The sequence below is a fragment of the Myotis lucifugus genome, unplaced genomic scaffold (genome assembly GCF_000147115.1).
Source record: "Myotis lucifugus unplaced genomic scaffold, Myoluc2.0 scaffold_283, whole genome shotgun sequence".
Taxonomy (NCBI): Eukaryota; Metazoa; Chordata; class Mammalia; order Chiroptera; family Vespertilionidae; genus Myotis; species Myotis lucifugus.
Window position 1 is genome coordinate 1341613 of NW_005871331.1, and position 22031 is coordinate 1363643.

At 44.9% G+C, this 22031-nt stretch overlaps 1 protein-coding gene across 1 annotated transcript; it reads right to left on the minus strand.

Annotated features, from left to right (window-relative positions):
• Positions 1-438: 438 nt before the first annotated feature.
• EXOG (exo/endonuclease G) lies at positions 439-21577 on the minus strand. The gene is made up of 6 exons (XM_006099756.3): positions 21387-21577; positions 19434-19583; positions 15660-15799; positions 13957-14033; positions 10098-10212; positions 439-1425 (listed from the first exon to the last, which is right to left on the minus strand). The coding sequence occupies exons 1-6, from the start codon at positions 21547-21549 to the stop codon at positions 964-966; spliced, it is 1107 nt and encodes a 368-aa protein (XP_006099818.1). The 5' UTR covers positions 21550-21577; the 3' UTR covers positions 439-963.
• Positions 21578-22031: the final 454 nt, after the last annotated feature.

The following is a 22031-nucleotide window of genomic DNA, read 5'->3' on the forward strand; positions in this document are numbered from 1 at the left end:
TGAAAGGAGCTGCATTTCCGCAGGCCAGTAGGGACTCTGCTAAACCCACAAAGACGTCCTCCAACCTTCACATACCAGTGACTCTTTCTTCCCAAAGAGCTAAAGAGGGCGGGAGTCGGAGGACAGTAAAGCCCCTTTGGCTTGAGGACAGACAAGAAACCAGACGCCTCTTACCCAGCAAATCCCGTATCTGAGTCCAAAGCCTGTGTGTAGGGGAAGCTTTGAACGTACCTCGTGGTTTCTTCTTAGTCCTTGTGCCTCATTCCTGGGGGGTCACTTCCTCAGAAAGGTAAACCCTGGATTTACCCACATATTTCCTCACGAGTCAAATGAGGAGAGTGGTATTTACCTCAGAGGGCCTACAGCAGAAATCTCAGGCCCCATGAGAAGAGCAACAAGAAACAAATACACAGGTGGCCTAAAGCAGGCCTACAGTTGTGAGTATGCGAAAGTTTATCTTGTATTATTATTACATTATTGTCTGAACAACTGTAAATCTGCTTCTGCCCTGCCCAGCAGCATCCCCGTCGACAGGATAACACAGAGGCGCTCTAACAGCTTCTCTAAGACCCACTCAGGTCCTAAGAAGGAAAACGCTGCACAACACTGGGTTCCAGGAGCGCCAAGCTGATGCATGAGAGACTGCAGACCCGGAGACGAGAAGGTAAGGTGCTTCCCATACAGTACACGCCGAGGGGCACGATCTCGCCATCTCACACACACAGTCCTCCGGTTGGCCCGGCGCAAGGTCAGCCCTGGATCAACAGGTGTTGCAGTTCCTTTAACAGTTAGTTCCACGTCAAATAAAATACTAACCAAAAAGGTTTAGCTCTTTCGTCTTTTAGGGAGTTTAGCCCTAAATTTAGGATTCCATCATTTTTTCAAAGAAGCAAAGCCTCTCAAATACGTGAGCCCGAAGAGGGCATGTGTCTCACTGCAGATGACACGCTTCCGAGGTGAACACTAGGACGGCTTTCTCTCCGGGAGTCCTGCCTGCTCCTTAGCTTTGAGTTCTTCCAGTTTCCTCTCATAGCAAGTCATGAAATAATCATCGGGCTCAATCCCTGCGTTCTTCAGGTTCTCCATGATCTTTTCCAGTCTGGGGACCGATCGGGCTCCCTCAATCTTCCTTGTGCTCAGGTACAGAGTGAACTCCTGGAAACCCAGGAGCTTACAGGTGTCCACAGAACAGAGATTCCTGATACCATTAGTTCTATCCAAATGAGGGAAAAACACCAGTCCCGACAGCCTCTCCAGGTCCTGAAGGCTCACTTGGAATTCACTGAGTTGGGGTTGGAAGCCAATGGCTTCATTGGGCACCACAAAGGCCCCTAGTGCCAGCGGTTCAGTCGACTCTGGGCTTCTGCGAGCCAGGATCACCTTATACAGGTGTGAGGGGACCGCCACGTTGTCCTCACCGATCACCTAAAAACAAGGCAGCCCTATTAGTGATGCGAATCAATGCTAGCAGTTCCCAAATGCTTCCTGTGGAAACGTTAGATGCATTTCTAAAAATGCACTGACAAGATACCCCATCACAATGAACTTACATTCAATGGCCAAAGGTAAAAATAAACCAAAATACAGATTCACAAGGAAGATGAGCATTTAGTAGGCAGTTTCTGATTATTTCTTAGAAATAATGCCACCCCAGAGAGCAGGGGTCACATCCCTGCTCTGTTTGTAGGACAAAGGGATGCCAGGAGTCCTAGGTTTTTAATGGACAAGAAAGGCTATAATTTTCACTTCATCTCATAATCAGAACTTCTGGTCTCTAAACATTTAAAGGTCAAACTGCCAGCTTGGGAACTCCTGCTCTAGAAATAAAAAGATGCTCTTAGTTTATCAAATTCACGAGGGAGCTCAACAAATAGCCTTTACTTTTAAAATGAAGTAAATGTAAACGCTGCGTGCTCGGAGGCTTGCACACTCTGGGGCCAGACACAGCTTCTGCAGGTCATCATATCAAAGCCTTGCAAAGGTGTCCACACAGCAACAGGGCTAGGCCTGGAAACAGCATGGCTGCTCGTGTAGCTCGGCTATCATGATAAAATAACAGTGATGAGACCTTCAAATCTCCTTCCAGTGGGTTTAGAAGCCACATCTGTTTTCTCAGAAAGAAACCTGCACATGCATTTCCTTAATGGCCTCCCGTACAGCGACACAATCCAGCACCACTGTGCTCGGGCCCCCCTGCCCTTCTCAGGCCTCCTGCCCGAGCAACCCTGCTGCTGCGGGGGCCCCGCGGGGGCAGATGAGGCAGAGGGCCGAGAGCCGCAGAGGGCCGAGAGCACAGAGGGCTCACTCTGCTTTCCCTAGGCTCCTACCTACATGGCACACAGCCTGAGAACTCCGTGGCCATCTGCTGTCTGGCACGTAGAGGTCCCACTGCCAACACCACGTGCAGAGCCGCAGGGAAGACCCATCCCAGGAAAGATTTCTATAACTAACTGCCTCTGAAGTTAGTGAAAATGGCTGATCAGGGAGCAGTTTAAAGTCTATGAAATTATACAATCTACAGACACAGAACCCCCACCCCCTCCAACAAGTCATGTATGCAGCTGGGAGGAAAACACACTCTTCAAGGCAAAAACACACTGAAGGTGAACTCCATGGAGGTCTACAATGAGCCCAGAGATCACCAGCAGATGTTAATTCAACTGTGCAACCCCAGGGTCCTGTGCCTGGCACTGCTGGAAACACAGAAAGGGATAAAGCTTTAAAGTAAATACCTGCTCTCCAGAAGCTTCCCATCTCGAGGAGGAATCCACACACAGCTTTCACTGCAGGTAGGATGTGGTGAGACACCACTACAGAGCACAAGCAACAGCCCTGAGGGGTCGGTGCAGGGAAGTCAGGGACCAGGACGGCCCGCACAGCTGCAGCTGAACCATGATGTACCAGGGGGGAGTTTAAATGGGCATCAAGCGTTCCAGGCACTAGCTGGGGAGCCTGAGGTTGAGCAAATCCTTGGTGCCACCTGGTGGACATCCTCCCTCACTACAGTACAGTTCTCAGACCAACTGAAAGGAACCTTGGACACCATTTGATTACTTTCTCTCCTCAGGGGCTCTCTGTCTACAAACAAATAGCAATTTTCAAAAACAATTAATTGGTCAGGTTCATCTGCTGCCAACCAGGGCTTCCAATCCAGTTCATTAAATTCCAGCCAAAAGCAAGTAAGTTTGACATTTTAAGATTCATCGTTTTACCTCAAGGAAATATATCATTTCTATTAGGTTTTCAAAAACTCTCACAAGACCTAGAGGACCTCTATCACTACTTTTGAAAAGCCTCAGAGACCAAGAAGTTTCTACTACTCACAAGGCGTGATTCTTCCACCCACGACCTTCTCACACTATTTCAACAAAGAGGGGGAAACACTATCCCTGGAAATAAAGAGAAAAATGAAAACTTAGCCACTCACTATCCTTTTTGATTCAGTCCGCTTTGTTCTCAAGAAGTAAACATCTTTAAGAAATATAGAAACCAGTCCTATTTGGAAATTGAGAAAGCCCATTGTTTCTTTCTTGAATTTAAGACTTAAAAACAATCCTGAGGTATTTTAGAGCTACCATCTTCTTTGTAGACAATTCAACCTACATAATAAATTTTTCCACTTTTGAAGAAACTGGAAGACTTTCAGAAAATGTTTCTAGACACTACTAGGGTACTGAAGCAGATTTAGTAGTAGGGTACTAAATCCCAGAGACCTGCTCAAGTCCTGGCTTTGCCACTAAGACACGCCCACCAGGATCTTCTTCACTGATTCCTAAAATAGGTAATAACCCCAACTGCCTATTTCAGAGGATAGTTATGAAGACACAGAGACATGTTCATTAGAAAAAGGAGACTTTAAATCTGCAAGACTTCAATAAAAAAGCTATTTTTGTAGTGCATATCATTCAAAAGACAAGAATGCAATTGGTACAAAAGATAGTTCTGCAGAGGGACCGAGTGGAAACCTGGCAAGATGAGACCAGTTAAGGGAGACACTAGGTTTCAGGAGGAGAAAGCATGGATGCAAACGATGCCCTAAACAGAAGACTCGAAGACTTAAACGAAACCCTTTCCACAGACGACTTCGGTATAAAAATACTTTACAAAAGAAATCCTTGCTGCTGTCCAAATACCAAAAAGCACTGAACTCTTATCAGATTGTAACAAAAACTGGAAATCAGCTGGGAGTGACTAGAGATAAAACTATACGCTGGCACTCACTCGGGACTTGAAGTTAGTTTTAGTCTGTACTGGCCTGGGTGTGTTTCCTTCCGTGTAAGAGACAGAAATGACAATTTGCTGCCTTCCCCCACCTCCATCCCCACCCCCCAAATCCACACACACAGAGCTGGGCCTCCATGATGTATCAGTGACCAAAGACACCAGCAGCAAATAATACCCAGTCTACGTCTGCCGTTCTTCACATCAACTAGGCCTCAGCTGAAATACTAAGTGGGATCGTGAGGAAAACATCTGTACCTGCTAGAACCAGACAGATAAAAGATACTTGGGTTTCAAAATAAAACTGTTGGACACATCGAGAGACCAAGCCCTTAAAAAAGTCATGCCAATCAAGTGAAAGAAACCATGATCCTATATAATAAAGAGCTAATTAGACCGAACAGTAGAACGACCGTCCGGATGACCTTCCAGACAAAGCCAGGGCTGCGAGGGCCGAGCCCCTTGCACGAATTTTGTGCATTAGGCCTCTAGTAATGTCATAAATCGGGACTCCATACCTGAGAGGACAGAGGACAAGAAAAGAGGGACTCACACAAGTGTGGAAAGTCAGCAGGAACGGGGCCAGCCGTGTGCCATCTGTAAAGTCTCTGCAGGTGCTGCAGCTGCGCAAACCCTAGGAGACAGGCCTCTCCCACTGGGGTACCTGCTCTGGGCACGACACCGGAGACTGCCACATCACCGTAAAACAAACCCTGTCTTCCCAGATGTCAATTCTACTTGAATATTAACCAGTAAAATAATTTATTTTTCAATTAAAACAAACAGATACGAAAATGAAAAGGTTTGCCTAAAGATAAAAAAGGAAATTTTTTTTTTAAATTACTCCCTGATCACTTCAAGTGATGCCTTAAGATCCCTGGGCATGTGTTCCAGGCCCTGCGCCCCAGGAGTGGGTGACAGTTGGTAAGTAATGCTGCAGAGGGAACACAGACTGTTAAGCACCTGTTACCACCACCACCGGGTCATAAAATCTGAAGCTCACTGTTGTCAGGTCAATTAGAATGTTCAGGCCAGAATCCTCCGGTGTGTTTCTCTTGTGTGGAATCAGTCTCTTCTGGAAACACGCACATCAGAGAGAGCACATGGATGGCCTCGGCTATAATAAAGGGGGTGATTCTGATTAGAGCTGTCAGGTGACTCACTTCTGGTAAAATCACTGCTACTTACATTCCCCGAGGCTCACATTCACGCAAGTCCTATGAGGCTGTGATCCTTCCCTACATGTTCTACGGGACATTTCTGCCTGCCTGTCAGGAATCCTCCTCTTGGCCCATTTTCTGCTATTTTTGCGCCCTAGCAAATATCACTCCTAACTGCTCTCCAGCCACACCATCTTTTACCTCCTGGCCTTCAGCTTCTGTATATGAAGAGCGCAGCAATCCCTCGGGAGAATTCTGAGAGCTTCAGAGAACAATGCTCCGAATAACTGGCAATTCTCATACAAGCAGACAGACCCATGCCTGCATCTCGCCTTCGACAATTACTAGCTATGTGACTTGGACTTGACCCCTCGAAACCTCAATTTCCTTACCTACAGAAGATGACTACTTGGATGTAAGGGCTGTTTGTGAGGACTGAATGAGATAGATGTATAGAGCTATTTATAGTGTGGTCTATATGGCCCTCAATAATACCAGTTCATGTGCTTCATTTCCTCCAAAGTATACACATGTATGCTTCATGCTACATAGAAATCTAAATAAATACCCTTACTTTTATTAGGTACATTCTCCTAAGATACGGTTCAGAGAATACTTGTAAATAAGCAGTAAATATTAAAAGGCGAGATCTGAGAAAACAAAATGCTTCCGGGCACTGGGAATTCCCTGGGAAATAAGAATTCACAATTCAAATATTTATTCCTTTGAGGAACAGACCACCGTCTAGGGCTGGGCAATGCTGGGCCCTCTTTTTCAGCATCACTAACGGACATGGTTTTACCCACAACTATTTTATGTGAATTGCTAGCAAACAGCTGAACTTTTAACCTGGGCACTCAAGGTTTTTAACACCTGGCCCCAGCCACCTTTCCTTCTATTTCTGTCTCTTTCCTAATATGAACGCTCCAACCCAAATGTCGGGAGCTCACTGCTTCTCAGCACAGATCCTACCTTTTTCTCTGTCTTCTGTTTTCCTCCCGTGTCTGTCTTCCTTAACCATATTTTTGTCCATGCACACATAAAAAATTTCTAGCCCAATTAAAGTGCCAAGCTCTGAGACAATTTTTCCAACTTACTCAGTGATTATATTTTGCTTTAGATATAGACATAGATATATGCTGATATGCTAAAGTTTTAAGTTTAAAATTTCACCTGAAAGCAAGTTCCATTTGAAAAATAATGCTAAATCTAACAAAAGCTGTTAGTTGATTACAGAGAAATTGTTAGTAAAAAGTAAAATATATAAAGGTATATTTTACTTTTACATAATTCCAAGAAAGAATGAAAAACTATATGCCTCACTAGAAATATAGATTCCTATTAACATTCAACTTTACATTCACATCCACCTCTCTCTCTCTCACACACACACACACACACACACACAGTATGCTTTCTTTATGACCAGGAACTATAAATCTCATTCTCAAAAAAACAGAGAAAAATGGAAAATGGAGAAAAAAGGCTCCCAACAGCGAGCCACTAAAGCAACAGAATTCACATACCTCTTTCTTAAGGCTCTCCCCACCTATTATAAAAGGCTAAAAATAAATGTGGTGAACACACATGACAAGCCAAACAGCCGACCGAGCACTCAAGAATCAACTTGTCATCCAGATCCTGGTTTCTAAATACCAATCTCCATTAAAAGGAACGAGGGCTTCTCGGAAAAATGGATAATCCCAGAGTTTGGCCAAGATGAGCCTGGGAAATCACGTTACCCCAGAAAGCAGGAAATGCTAAAATGATTAGAACGTGTCAAAAGGACACAGGTGACAGCTGGAAGGAGCTCCCACTGCCCAATATGGGAAAATCTGAGCATCAAAAGGAATACACAGTAAACTGATTAAAACTCACTAAATAAGAGCCCATGAGTTCACACTGATAATAAATATGAAGGATAAGCTCCTCCTCAGTAGAAGGTCAACTAATAAAGTAGACGGGGTGGCTCGGTTGGTTGGAGCGCTGTCTCAGGCACCAAAAGGTTGCGGGTTCAAGTCTCAGTCGGGGAGTGTGGCAGGCAACCAATAGATGTTTCTCTCTCTCTCTAATATCATAAACATATCCTCTGGTGAAGATTTTAAAAAAATGTAGAAGGAATAAGAATTAGAAAATCGTCATTTGGCAACTATTATAGTAATAACTGACTCAGGGAAGAATCATTAGCAGGTGCTAAAACTAGCAGGTGAAGGGAAGAAAATTTACATGGTCTCAAAGTATTTCCAGAGATCACTACTTCATTTCAAAGGGGAAAATGGTAACTGAGCAGTGACTGAATCTGCAGGAGACCACCTTAACCACGTGACCGAAGCTATTATCGTCAATAGCAGGACAAACAAATCACATGCATCCTGACATGACCACTGAGGCGCACACAGGAGCACCGCTGTGGTGGTCTGCCAGAAACATGACTGAACCAAATCACCAGGAAACAACAGATAGACCCAATTTGAGAACATACTGCAAAACTGGCCTGTATTCTTCAAATGTCAACGTCATTAAAGACAAAAAGGCTGCAGGACTAACTGTTTCAGATTAAATGCATCATCCTGGATTGCATCCTGCATCAGTTCTCCACTGATCATTCCTTCCTTGAAGTGCTTTCGTCACTTGCCATCTGGGACCCCACTCTGATTCTTCTCCTGCCTCAGAGGTTGCTCCTTCTGTCTCCCTTGCTGGGCGATCCTCCTCCTCTCAACCTCTAAGGCAGTGGTTCTCAAACTTCTGGCCCTTTAAATACAGTTCCTCATGTTGTGACCCAACCATAAAATTATTTTCGCTGCTACTTCATAACTGTAATGTTGCTACTGTTATGAATCGAAATGTAAATATCTGATATGCAGAATGGTCTTAGGCGACCCCTGTGAAAGGGTGGTTCGACCACCAAAGGGGTCGCGACCCACAGGTTGAGAACCACTGCTGTAAAGGCCTGTGCTCTCTGTGGTCCGGACCTCAGATCTGTCCTCTTTTATCTATACTCATTCACATGATCTCATTAGAGCTTTAAATACCATCTGTGTGCTGACCAGTCCCAACAGCCTCTCCTCTGAAATCCAAACTCACAGCCTAACTATTCAGTCTCCATTTGCACATCAGCAATCTCAAATGCACACAGCCAAAACACAACCCGACTTCTAGCCCCTAAACCTGCCCCCCTCTGGTCTTCATGATCTCAGACTGAAAACCTAGGTGCTATCCTTGCCTCTTTCCCTCTTATTCTACTACTACTCCACTAGGAAGCCCCACGGGTTCTACCTGCAAGGCACATCCTACATCAGACCACTTCTCACCATTTTACCACCACCTCCCTACTCAAGTCATTATTCCTCATTTAGACCATTCCATTCGCCTCCTAATTGGTCCCCTATTTCCACCTCGTTTCCTGTTCTTCACATGCAGCAGCCAGCCTGAGCTTTAAAAATGTAAATGAGATTATGCCACTGTCCTGATCAAAACCTTACAAGTGTCCTATCTCACTTAACACAGCCCAGACTTCCTCCCAGTGCCTCCCTCCGTGACTCACCCCTTCCCCTCAGTGCACTCTCGGCTCCAGCCACACTGGCATTCTAGCTGTTCCTGAACACACTGAGCTAAATCTCGCCCGTGTCTTGCACTTGCTTGACAACTCTTCACATGGGTTGCTCCGTCATGTCCCTTAGATTTCTGCTCAGCCCCACTTCCCCGAGTGGCCCAGCCTTTCTTTCCCACTATAACTCTCTACAGGTCTTACTTTTCCTTGGCATTTTGTTGATGGTGTACCTCCTCCACTATAATGTAACCTCCATGTAACATACAGCCTTGCTTATTGCTGTATCAGAAGCACACAGAACAGCACCAGGTATATCTTGGAAGCTTAGGAAATATTTGTTGAATAAAAGGAAGGGAGAGCGGAGGGATAGAGAGGGGGAGGGAGGGAGGGAAAGAGGGAGTAAACAAGTAGTCTAAATTAGAAAGGAAGTCAGGGGCTCCAAGAATAATGTCTCAAGAAGAAACTGATTTACCTTTTTTTAAAAATAGTGATAAGGTTAAATGCTCTGAATTAGAAAGAAAAAGCATAGTATTACATTTTTAAAAACAGTAATTATAATATTGTACACTGCCACCTTACTTTCCACTTCTCAGTTTTTTGCTTGTGGCAATACTCATCTCAAGTGGCATAGCCGTAATGATATAGGATTATATCTACTTCTTTACAAGTCCAAACATACTACTTACACATTCATGATACTATAAATGCTGGTTTTATATTTTCGATAGACCCAGGATTATAAACTCAACGACCAAGGGCTAAAGGGAAAATGTAAATGGTGAAACGGGCTGGGTGGACCACAGTGACCGAAGAGCATGCGCTCAGCCTCGGAGCAAGCGGCTGCTCTCATCTAGTGAGCGGCGCCTGTGGGAATCTATGCCAAGTGTGACCAAGTCAGCTGACGTGTTTAGGGGAAGCTGAAATCTGGATTTATGTGACAACTCCCAATTATTAAACATTATCAACTAGTTCAAAAACAACATCCTATGGAAACCAAATAAAGCCTCAGTTTATAACCTCTGATACAGGCAAAGCTTGGACTAAATTATAGCTAGCAAACATAAATGTTAATACTGTTCAATAAGTGAAATAAAAAGTAGAAAACCAGGAGGAGATTATAATCTCATACAAAGAGCATAAGCCTGAATGTTAAAACATGTCCCTACCTGGTAACTAACTATTTTCTTTCCATCACTTCCAGTCTGAGGTAAGGTCAACGGTCCAGATACAATCCAAACATCTTCAAACCTCTCTGTCAGTTCTCGACAGTACATTTCTATTCTGAAAAACAATGCAAAAAAATGTATGATATTCTCACAGGCTTAACGCAGAAAAGCAAACCATACCAAGTCCCTAGAAAGATGCCAAGGATACTTAACTAGAGACATTAATATAAACAAGACTAGAGGCCCGGTGCACAAAAATTTGTGCACTCGGGGGGGAAGAGGGGGTCCCTCAGCCCGGCCTGTGCCCTCTCGCAGTCTGGGACCCCTCGGGAGATAATGACCTGCTGGCTTAGGCCTGCTCCTGAGTGGCAGAGGGCAGGCCCAATCCCTAGGTGCAGCCCCTGGTCGGGCTCAGAGCAGGGCTGATTGGGGAGTTGGGGCGCCGCCCCCTGTCATGCACAGAGCAGGGCGGATTGGGAGGTTGCGATGCCACCCTCAGTCACGCTCAGGGTAGGGCTGATTGGGGGGTTGGGGCACCGCCCTCTGTCACACTCAAGGCAGGTTCAATGGGGAGGTTGCGGCGCCACCCCCTGTGATGCACAGAGCAGGGCCAATCAGGGGGTTGGGGCGCTGCCCCCTGTCACTCACAGAGCAGGGCCAATCAGGGGGTTGGGGCACTGCCCCCCCCCCCATCACGCACAGAGCAGGGCCCATCAGGGGGTTGGGGAGCTCCCCCTCTCATGCACAGAGCAAGGCCCATCAGGAGGTTGGGGAGCTCCCCCCTGTCACGCACAGAGTAGGGCCGATAGGGGAGTTAGGGCACTGCCCCCTGTCACCCACAGAGCAGGGCCAATCAGGGGGTTGGGGCGCCACCACTGTCACACTCAGGGCAGGGCCGATGGGGAGGTTATGGCTCTACCCCGTCACACACAGAGCAGGGCCCGTGGGCGGGGGGAGGGGGGTTGGGGCACCACCCCCTGTCACACACAGAGCAGGGCCGATCAGGGGGTTGGGACGCCACCACTGTCACACACAGAGCCGCAGGGCGATCAGGGGGTTTGGGCGCTGCACCCTGTCACGCTGATCTGGTGCCAGGAGGCCTCGCGGCTCCGCTGATCCCAGTGCTGGGAGGCATATTACCCTTTTACTATATAGGATAGAGGCCTGGGGGCTGGCTGGTTTGCCCTGAAGGGTGTCCTGGATCAGGGTGGGGGTCCCCACTGGGGTGCCTGGCCAGCCTGGATGAGGGGATGATGGCTGTTTGCAGCTGGTCACACACCCTTCAGGGTGGGGGTCCCCACTGGGGTGCCTGGCCAGTCTGGGTGAGGGGCTGAGGGCTGCTTTCAGGCTGGCGGTTTTGACTGCTTTCAGGCTGGCGGGAAGCTCCCAACCACTCCTTTTTTTCTTTTTTTTTTTTTTCTTCTGGGACAGCTTTAGCTCTGGCTCTAGCTCTGAGGCTTCCGCTGCTGGTTTGTTTGCCGTTCTATAATCGAAACAATGTATAACTTCAGCTCTGAGATCCCAGCCGGCTATATTTGTTAGAATGTTTCAAACTGCCAGCTCAGAGTCCGGCAAGGCGGGGAACGTTGGAGTCTGCAGTCACGGGAGCAAGGAAGCCTCATGTTCGCTTCCAACTGCCTGGCTGCCGGCCGCCATCTTGGCTGACAGTTAATTTGCATAAGGATACGCTGATTAGCCAATCGGAAGGGTAGCGGTCGTACGCCAATTACCATTTTTCTCTTTTATTAGTGTAGATATGGCACAAAACATTGTAAGCATGTAAGCAATGCTGTTCCCAGTTTGTTTACCACACAAAAAAACTTAAAAATCACACACATTAATACAATTATCTAAATTTTACTGTGTGCACTGTGTTCATTTTAGAACTAAAATTTTGTTTTGTTTTCTCCCTTATTTTTCTATGTTGTAGTTCTTAAACTTTTTTTTTTTAATATATTTTATTGATTTTCTACAGAGAGGAAGGGAGATAGATAGTCAGAAACATCGATGAGAGAGAAACATCGATCAGCTGCCTCCTGCACATCTCCCATCGGGGATGTGCTCGCAACCCAGGTACATGCCCTTGACCGGAATCGAACCTGGGACCTTTCAGTCCGCAGGCCGACGCTCTACCCACTGAGCCAAACCAGTTTCGGCATAGTTCTTAAACTTTTACAAGAATGAAATATCATTCCAACTAAGTTGATCTTTTTAAGTTCTAGAGGCCCAGTGCATGAATTCGTGCACGGGTGGGGTTCCTTGACCAGGCGGGTGATCAGGGCCGACTGAGGTCGGCTGGGGCCGGCTGGGGAGGGAGGTGGGGGAGAACTGCAGGAGGTTGGCTGTGGGAGCGCACTGACCACCAGGGGGCAGCTCCTGCATTGAGCATCTGTCCCTGGTGGTCAGTGCACATCATAGTGACCAGTCTTTCAGTCGAATGGTTGTAATGGTTGCTTAGGCTTTTATATATATAATTTCCTATTGCGGGGCAACTGGGTTTATCCTAATACTTCTTATATAATGCAACATTATATTAATTCCTTAGGATAAATATCAAGGGCCAAAATTACTTTACTGAAAATTGTAATGACACCTGATTATATGTCCTACTAATATTTTTAATGGAATTGTCCCACTTTACCCTATAAACTGCAAAATGACACAGCAGTTTTACAGCAATCTTTACCACACTGGGATGTGTCACTTAAAAATTGTTTTTGCTCATTAACTGGATAAAAATGGCCAGTAGTTTCAATATGCACTTCTTATACTGCAGTTGAGCTTCATGAGAAAACAATGCATCTCACCATTCCTGTTTCATTATCTAAAAAGTAAAGTCATAGCATGTAAGCCCAATAACAAAGTAGAGTTTCCTCCCCAAAATATATCTCTTAGGATGTTAAACGCTTCCATGTTTGCAATCAGACAGAATATGAAAAGGAAACCATAAAACAAATATCCCTGATTTTCAACGAATAATTTACAAGAAAAAAGGGAAACTTATGATTAAAAGGGGCTGAAGAGAAATATCACCCAAATCTACATGTAGAGACCTTGTTTAAAGCCTGATTCAAACCAATCAACAACAAATTAAAGACAATCAGGAAAATCTGAACACCGACTGTAAAATTGGTAATAAGGAATTACTATTAATTTTTGAGGGGCAATAATAGTACCAGAGTTATATTTTAAAAGAATCTTTATCTTTTTAAAAAATATATAGTGAAATAGTAAAATAACATATCCGTGACCTGCTTACACTAATCTGAGTAGAGTAAGCGGGGTATGTAGACAACACAGATGCGGCCCCAACTGATAACCACTGCAGTCAGCTGTAGTGTGCAGGTGCTCTCTTAGTTACTTCATTTTATTCCACAAAAGTACTACTTGGGGAAAACACAGCAACTGGAAACAGTCTCATTCAGTGCTAGTTTTAAATGCTTAAAGAGTTACCCTGACAGAACAGATTTAAAACTGGTTAATGGTTATATTTAATTGTACCAATTTTTTTTTTAAAGCTAGCAACTCTTGAAATACAAGTAGAGAAAAACACAGTGTTTTCTGGACATATTAAACAAATACTTTATGCCTTAGCAATAGTATTTTCTTCCAGAATTTGACTTCTGACCAATGGCAAACATGATCAAAATGACTGGCTATGTTTTGAAGTCTGTCCTCCCATAGAAAACTATACTCCTGAAATACAGCAAAGAAAACTAGTCCAAAGTACTTCATGAAAGTACTTCCAGTAGAAATAGCTTTTGAAAAACAAAGACAGAAACAGCTGATAAGCAACTAGCAAATTCTCCTCACATCATTCATCTCCCACAGAATCACACCTTTAAAACTCTCACCTCACCTGTTCCAATATCCAGCATTATTATCAAAATTCTGAGGCACAATATTAGAAAGGTAGAAGGTTTCAGCCATGGCTTTCTGTGAAAAGAAATAACAAGAGTAACTTGTACTGAAATGCCTTCTCCCCCGGAGATTTTACAAAGCAGAGAACACCAGCTCCTTATTCATGTGTTAGCTCTAGGCAATTAACTTATTTAGATAAAGGAAAGCCAGAGGTATGCCAGGACACAAAGTTCAATAATGATTATTCAAAATAAGGACTATAACAAAATAAGTAGATTGGTGTGCTAGCTTTCTTCATAATTTATAAAATTCAAACCTATAGTGTAGATTCTAAGAACTAAAAGTTTCCAATATGAAGCTGAAGAGTTTTACCCTAAATTCTGGTTTTAAGCCTCTGGCAGTTTCTCAAAGGTCAACTTTTAGGAATTTTATTTAAGTAGCACAGTACAACTTATCAGTTCAAAGGTGCAGAGAAACATTCTTGTTCTGGCCACTACGTGTTCATTCATTTTGCACTTCTGACCCGTAGACACGGAGCTCTGTAAGTATATTTCCTTTCATTGAGCTACACTAACTGCCAAAGCCATTTACCTTCTCTTCGAGCAGTGGCTCTCACCCTTGGCTGCACATTGGAATAAACCAGGGAACTTTAAAAACATGGATGCCTAGCCCGGCCAGTGGCTCAGTTGGTTGAGCATCCATCCTGTGCAAGGAAAGATTACTGGTTAGGTTCCCAGTCAGGGAACAGACCTGTGTTGTGGGTTTGGTTGGGGTACATACAGAGGGCAACAAGTTGATGTTTCTCTCTCTCTCTCTCTCTCTCTCTCTCTCTCTCTCTCTCTCTCTCTCTCTCCCTTCTTCTAAGCATGTCCTCAAGTGAGGATGCCTGCATTCCACCACCAGAGTTTCTGACTTACCTGCTCTGGGTTACAGGCCTGGGCATCGGGAATTTTTAAAACTCCCCTAGGTGACTACAATGAGTACCTCGAGTTGAGAACCACTATCTTAATGATGAAAATCACCAACAATTCATGCAGTAAATGTCAGTGTCATAAAAGACATGTATCTTCTTTTTTAGCAGAGAAATTATCCTAAATTAAAGGAGACTGGAGACATATGACAACTAAATGTATTATGTGATTCATAATTGGATACTGGATCCGAAAAAAGCTGTAAGAAACATAATTAGAACAATTTGGCAAATCTGAAATGCAAACTGTATATTAGAAATTATTGTACAAATATACAAAAACACATATGCACACATTTTTGGGTATAATGACACTCTTGTCATATCTACAAATATTCTTAAATGATACAATCTCCTAAGCCATATATTTTGAAATGAAGTGTTATGATGTCTGTGACGGCTAAAATTTTATACACACACACGTAAAGTAAATGTATCAAAATGTGTTCGCTGTACTCCCTTTTCAACTTTTCTACTGGTCTGACATTTTTCAAAATAAAAACGAGTAGCTTTAGCTCCTTTTGGCTTTCCAGTTCCCTTTTACATAGCTTTAGTTTTCCTCAACCTGTTTAAAAATGTCTCAGCATCTGAACAAGAAATAAAGTCAGGGAGGGGAAAATAGAGTATAGAAAATCTCAAGTTTTAAGGTCTGGCTGCTTGATGGTTAACCTCCACGTCCCACGGCACAATGCCAGCCCCACATTCCCATCCCTCCCCCACGATATGCTCACAGATGAAAACTTGTTATTTCCCGCTGGAGCCATGTGTCCTCGTGACCACCCACTTCCAATGTAGTCCTGGTTCAAGGCGCTGAAGGTTGGAGGGATGTTGGGATCAGGCTTGAATTTACAATTTCTTCTGTCTGCAGCACCTGAAGAAAAACACACAAAATGACTAAGTTATCAGTGGACCAATGTCCCTCACAATTCTTTAAGCAAGGCAAGCTGGTTGCTCTGGCCAGTATCTCTCTGAGCAGCTAGTAGTTAGTGACTGAATGCCTGTCTCAAGTTCCTGGGATAGTTCAGATACTTCATCTGAATTTAGCAAGGACTAGTCTAGGAAAGAATGCTTTTCATACAGTGTAGTTATCTCATATACTTTTGTTTCTAGCCTTTCAAATTAAAGGGGGAAATATTTCCTGGCTAGTATTTACATAAAAACAATAACCAATTAAATAGCTGAGCTGTCTAAATAAAAAGCTTAGCTACTAAATAAATTCTTGCTTTTTAAAAAGACCCCATATATTGTATTTTGTACAACTGTATTTGACAAGTTTACATGGACTGAAATAAAGGATATATATAGACACAAAACAATTTGTTCTGGGCAGGCACAGCCTAGCCGAGGGGGAGAGTGTCTCTGATATCTTGCTTACTGCCTCTTAAGCCATGACAAAACAAGTATTTAAGTTATGAGCTCAATCCAAAAAATTCCAGAAATAAAATATCTAAGTACCACATGGGAGAGAAGAAATCTCAATTTTACTTATATTCTGATACCTCTGGAATAGTGTGCCACAGTGGACATCAGCACATCCTAACTCTACATTTTCTATCATTAGGACAGAGCTTATTAAATTACAATTATGAGGATAGATGGAATATACTCAGACTGCTACTGAAAAAAAAAAGTGTAAAATGGAGATCAATAAAGTTACTGACTGCAATGTCATTTCATTTAGCCAGGAATAATTTTTAAATTATTAGATTCCAAGGTTCAGAGTAAAGTATCTAATACCTAGCTTTTTAGAATTTCATAAAGAAAAAGTTACTGGGTATACAGAAGAATTATTAGTAAACTTCTCCAAGTGTCACTACCACTGAAATCGCTTCCTTGCATGCCTGATGCTCTCTGCCCTTGAAAAATCATTTGTGGGAATTTCTAATGGCCTAGGATGAAGATGCCTTCCTGAAGCATGCATATAAATTCACTTCTAGCAGGTGTCTGGAGGCATCAGCAGTGGAGGACCATTTTAAACCAAGCTCAGGACTTAAGCTTCCTTGAGCAATCCAAGCTACAAGTCTGCACAGGCAGTCTGTGGCCTCAACTTCCCCAGAAGAAGTTTTTTATTCTACTTGTTAACCCTTCTCTGCTCAGGGCAAGACAACCTGCCATGTAGTCCCCCATGATGGGCAGGGAAGTTAGTTCTGGTTCACCCTTCCCTAAGGGTGCAGCCCTCTGGGGTTCTAGGTTAACGTTGGGAGGGTCTCCGATAACAGTCTACCTTGGGTGAACCCTAGGTCTTCCCTTCAGGCCACCGCACCCTATAAGGCTGCAGAACCAAAGGCAATGTGCCTTTGGTTTGCCAGGACTGCCTTCAACTCTCTGGATTCTGGCTTTTTCCCAAATATAAGTTGGGAACCACCATCTTGATGATGAAAATCACCAACAATTCATGCAGTAAATGTCAATGTCAGAAAAGACATTTCTATTCCTTTTTGGCAGAGAAATTGTCCTAAATTAAAGGAGACTGAAGACATATGACAACTAAATGTATTATGTGATTCATAATTGGATACTGGATCCAAAAGAAGCTGTAAAGAACATAACTGGAACAATTTGGCAAATCTGAAATGCAAACTATATTCTAGATATATAGCCTGGCAATTCTCCACTATCCTGTTGACTCTGCATTTTCATGAGTGTATGATTTTTTAAAATATACTTCTTACATACCTCTAATAACATTCTTGTTTTTAGCAGGAGAGTTAGTCTGATTAACTTCATCATTACTAAAAACAAGACACTTTACATTAAACTTAAGTAAATCACAGATATATTCCTTCCTGTTTTCAAATATAAGTAATTGGCTCTATTTTACCTCCTCAAACCTTACACAGCTCATGGGTTTATTATATGAAACTCAATGCTTTTCTTACATGCCCCTGAAAGAAATAACTTAATAGCAGAATAAAATTAGTACAAGCCAAAATACCTTATTATCTTAGGAAAATTTTTGCACTTAAAGGAAACTCATTAGGCTTAAGACTAAAGCAAATGAGTTTCCCTTGATGCAAATTTATAATCAAGTCTCAACTGCTATGATAACTGCTCATCAGTTTCTCTCCGGCGGCAAACACATTCCAAGCCTCCTGCTGTTATGCTGGTTGGTGTGCACTCTATGGAGGCACACACTCATTTTAATAGCAGCACTTTTATATACATAAAGATGGCACATGCTGCAAGCAAAGGAAATATAACTTGTGGGGCACATAGCAAATTAAAAGGCAAAATACAAAATAAGAATAAAACAACTATGACAAAAGGCAATATCCATAATATATGAGAACTACTACAGATCAATTCAAAAAAGAGTATCCCGCCCTGACTGGTTTGGCTCAGTGGATAGAGCGTCAGCCTGCGGACTGAAGGGTCCCAGGTTCGATTCCAGTCAAGGGCATATAACTTGGTTGCGGACACATCCCCAGGAGGGGGTGTGCAGGAGGCAGCTGATCGATGTTTCTAACTCTCTATCCCTCTCCCTTCCTCTCTGTAAAAAATCAATAAAATAGTTTTTTAAAAAAAGAGTATCCCAACTGAAAATAGTAAAGGATAATTCACAAAATACTAACCCTCACTGGCAACCAATAAGTGCAAGTAAAACCAGCTATTAAACTGGTAAAGCCCAATAATGCCCATTATGGGTGAGGGTTGAGAGAGAGGACAAATAGTGATGGCAGGAGTGTAAATTGAAATAATCCACCCAGAAATCAATTTGACATTGAATATCAAGACCTGGTCATCTTAATTACAGGAATCTACCAAGACTTAAGGACACATGAACAGACTTCACACACCTACCTACCTCTCCAGTCTCACTTCACATCATGGCCTCCCTTGCTGCAGCCACTCTGGCCTTCTTTTAGTTCCCAAACGAACACAACTCTTCATATTGGGGCCTTGAAAGATGCAACTGTGCTTTTCTTTCTGCCTGGAATGCTCTTCTCCATATCGCATGGCCCACCGACTCCTCTGCCAGCCCCCCTTTAGGCCACTTTGTTAGAGAAGCCTCGCTAATCAAAATCAGGTTCCCCTGTTATGATCCCTTATACTCTCCACTGTTCTTTGATTATACAAACCCAAACTACAATCACGTTTCCCTCAGAAAAGTTATCACCAACTGTAATTATACATTCATGATTATTTGTTTGGTAAGTCAACCCACACCCACTCCACCTCAAAGTGCCATGGTCACTCCTATATCCCCAAGATTTAGCCGTGTCAGAGACACTAAAAGTAGCTGTGGAGATAACGAATGAATGTTGCTTATTGCAGCAATACTGATGACAAATTTATGTGTCAACATATGGATCCTCTCAGCCCAAGGCAGCTGGGAAGGGTCTGGGGCTCCCTGACGGCCAGACAGGGTCCATTTATCCAGTGAGCTACACAAACATCATCTTCTAAACGTGCTGTCACGTGAAAAAGGTTGAGCTGATCGCTAATGCCCCGTGTTCCACATCTGGAAACACCTTCCAGCAATGCCTTCACTTCTAACCACCTACCCATGATCTTGCTTTGGGATATATGCTCAAGAACCCATCTAGGCACCCGCTTCGACTGGTCGTAAGACAAGGCGTGGTTAGTGTAACACCTCATCTCCGTTCCAGTCAGAGGAAACCCAAACTGTCCCAAGAGAGCCTGTTCTGCAGAACCTAAAAACGAAAACAGGGGGGAAAACAAAAACAACCAAGTTAGTGACTCTTATTAGGAACAAAAAAATTATAAGTAAAGGAAGAGGGGCAAGACTTACAAAGGACCGGCTCAAAAGTTAATCAACCAAGAGATCTTATTTTTGCAATTACTTGTAACTCAGACAAGAGACTGGAGACAAAAGGCAGGTCTTGCCTATATCCAGTTGTGTAGTTATAGCAAGATAAACTGGAGCTCTCTCCTTCACTTTCAAATAAGAACCTGATCTGACTGGTCTTTCACATCAAAGTTGCAAATCTCTGCCCCACAAAGTACTGCGTATACAAAAGCAGCAGAGGAACAACTCTTGTCATTACTAGTCATTGGCACGACTGAACGGGAATGAGCCGCCCTACTCGTTATGTCTTAAGAGTTAATGTGGGGCCCGGCTGGCGTGGCTCAGTGGTTGGGCAGGAACCTATGAACCAGGGAGGTCACGGTTGGATTCCCAGTCAGGCAGGGCACATGCCCAGGCTGCCAGCTGGGTCCCCGGTAGGGGCAGCCAATCTGTGATTCTCTCTCATCATTGATGTTTCTCTCTCCCTCTGCCTTTCTCTCTGAAATCAATAAAAATATATATTTTTTAAAGAGTTAATGTAGGGACCAAAGCACGGCCCTTTTAAATTTATTTATGTATTTATTTGTTAATCCTCATCTGAGGATATTTTTTCCATTGCTTTTTAGAGAGCGGGAGGGAGGGGAGGAAGCGTATAGGGAGGGATGAGGGGAGAGAAAGAGAAACACATTGATTGGTTGCCTCCAACATGCACTCCAACCAGGGTGGGGATCCAACCTGCAACCCAGGTACCTTCCCTTGACCGGAAATCGAACCCAAGACCCTTCAGTGCATGGTCAACACTCTAACCACTGAGCACACCGGCCCGGGCTTCAATTTTTTTAAAGGTCTTCATTCACTGACACTATGCCTCATGGTTCTGGTATTGCTGCAGCAAGACAGTAGTAGACCTGGTATTTTTCCTAGTGGGAGAAACCCCGCACGCGTTCAACGGGGAGTTCAGTTTCAAAATAAACCTGTCTGGGTGCCTTCTCCAGTCTTTCAACAAATACTAGAGGCCCCGTGCACGAATTCGAGCGCGGTCAGGTCTGGCCGGCCGCCCCAATGGGGGCTGATCAGGGCCTGGCCGGTGGCGGGGAAGGGATGGGGAGGTTGGCCTCCCGCCCCTGATCCGCCTGGTTGGTGGGCTGCAGTGGGCATCACAGACCGGTCATTCAGGAATCATTCAGGCACTGAGGTCGCTGGCTTTTTACATACATGGACTAGTTCTCTTGCTAACCCGAGTCTCAGAGGAGCACGTTCAATGAGCTCGCGGGGGGAAGGGTAATACCGGGCCCACCTGGGGGCGTGGGGAGGACAGACTCTGAAGACGGGCTCGCGGGCATTCTTCCTGTGAACTACGATACACTGACAGCAGCACTGCGTGTGCGCTCACCCTTCCTCCGCACTCAGTGAACGCCCATCACGTTACCCGCCAGCGGCCGGAGTGATGATGGACAGACAGACTCGGCCGCCTCTCGGGAGCCAGCAACCCGGGGCGGGCAGACATGAACTCACGCACACGGTGACAAACACGGTGAGGGCAAGGAGAGATGGAATCCCGGGGGAAGGAAGTGGGTGGGAGAGGCAGCCTAGCCTAGGGGGACGCGGGGAGCGGAGGCCGAGCAGGGAGCCGCGCTGGGAGGAGGGAGACATGGACTCGCGCCCGACAGACACCTGGGTCGGGGAAGGGGAAGCAGGCCCCGCTCACCTCCCGGCTCCCTCGCCGCCAACGCAGCCTCAGTGCCCTGACTCTGGAGGAACTGCCAGGCCGTGAGCCCGGCTCCCGCGGCGCCCACCACAGCTCCGGCCACGAAGCCGCTGAAAAAGCGCCGAGAGCGAGCGAGCCGGGATGCAAAACTTTTGGCCGCCATCGTTACCGCGGCCTGGGCTGCAGCGCACGCGCACACGGCTTTGCCGCCTGTAAGCCAATCCCAACCTCGGGACCGAGACGCGCATGCGCAACCTGAGGCTCTCCGGAGACCCGAGGCCCGGAATGCGCACGCGCGCGCGCTCTCCGCGGAGGGCCTCGCGCGCCCCCTGGTGACACACCTGGAGGCCCAAGCGCATCCCCCTCCATCCCTGGTTCCACTTGAAGGTCTTGAAGACTCAGTCATGTGTATACCCAGTCCCGAGGGGAAACAATACCTTTAGCCTAGTCCCACCTAATAGATGAGTAAGCCCCTTGCGCATGGCTACACTAAGGTCCTCAGAGCGAGATTCTAACCCAGGTCTGACTCCAAAAGCTGTGCCACCTTGGATGTCTTCGGGACACCTGGCTTTGAAGCCACGGTATACAGATCATAACTTCTAAAATAAGCTTCTCGCCCTAGCCGGTTTGGCCCAGTGGATGGAG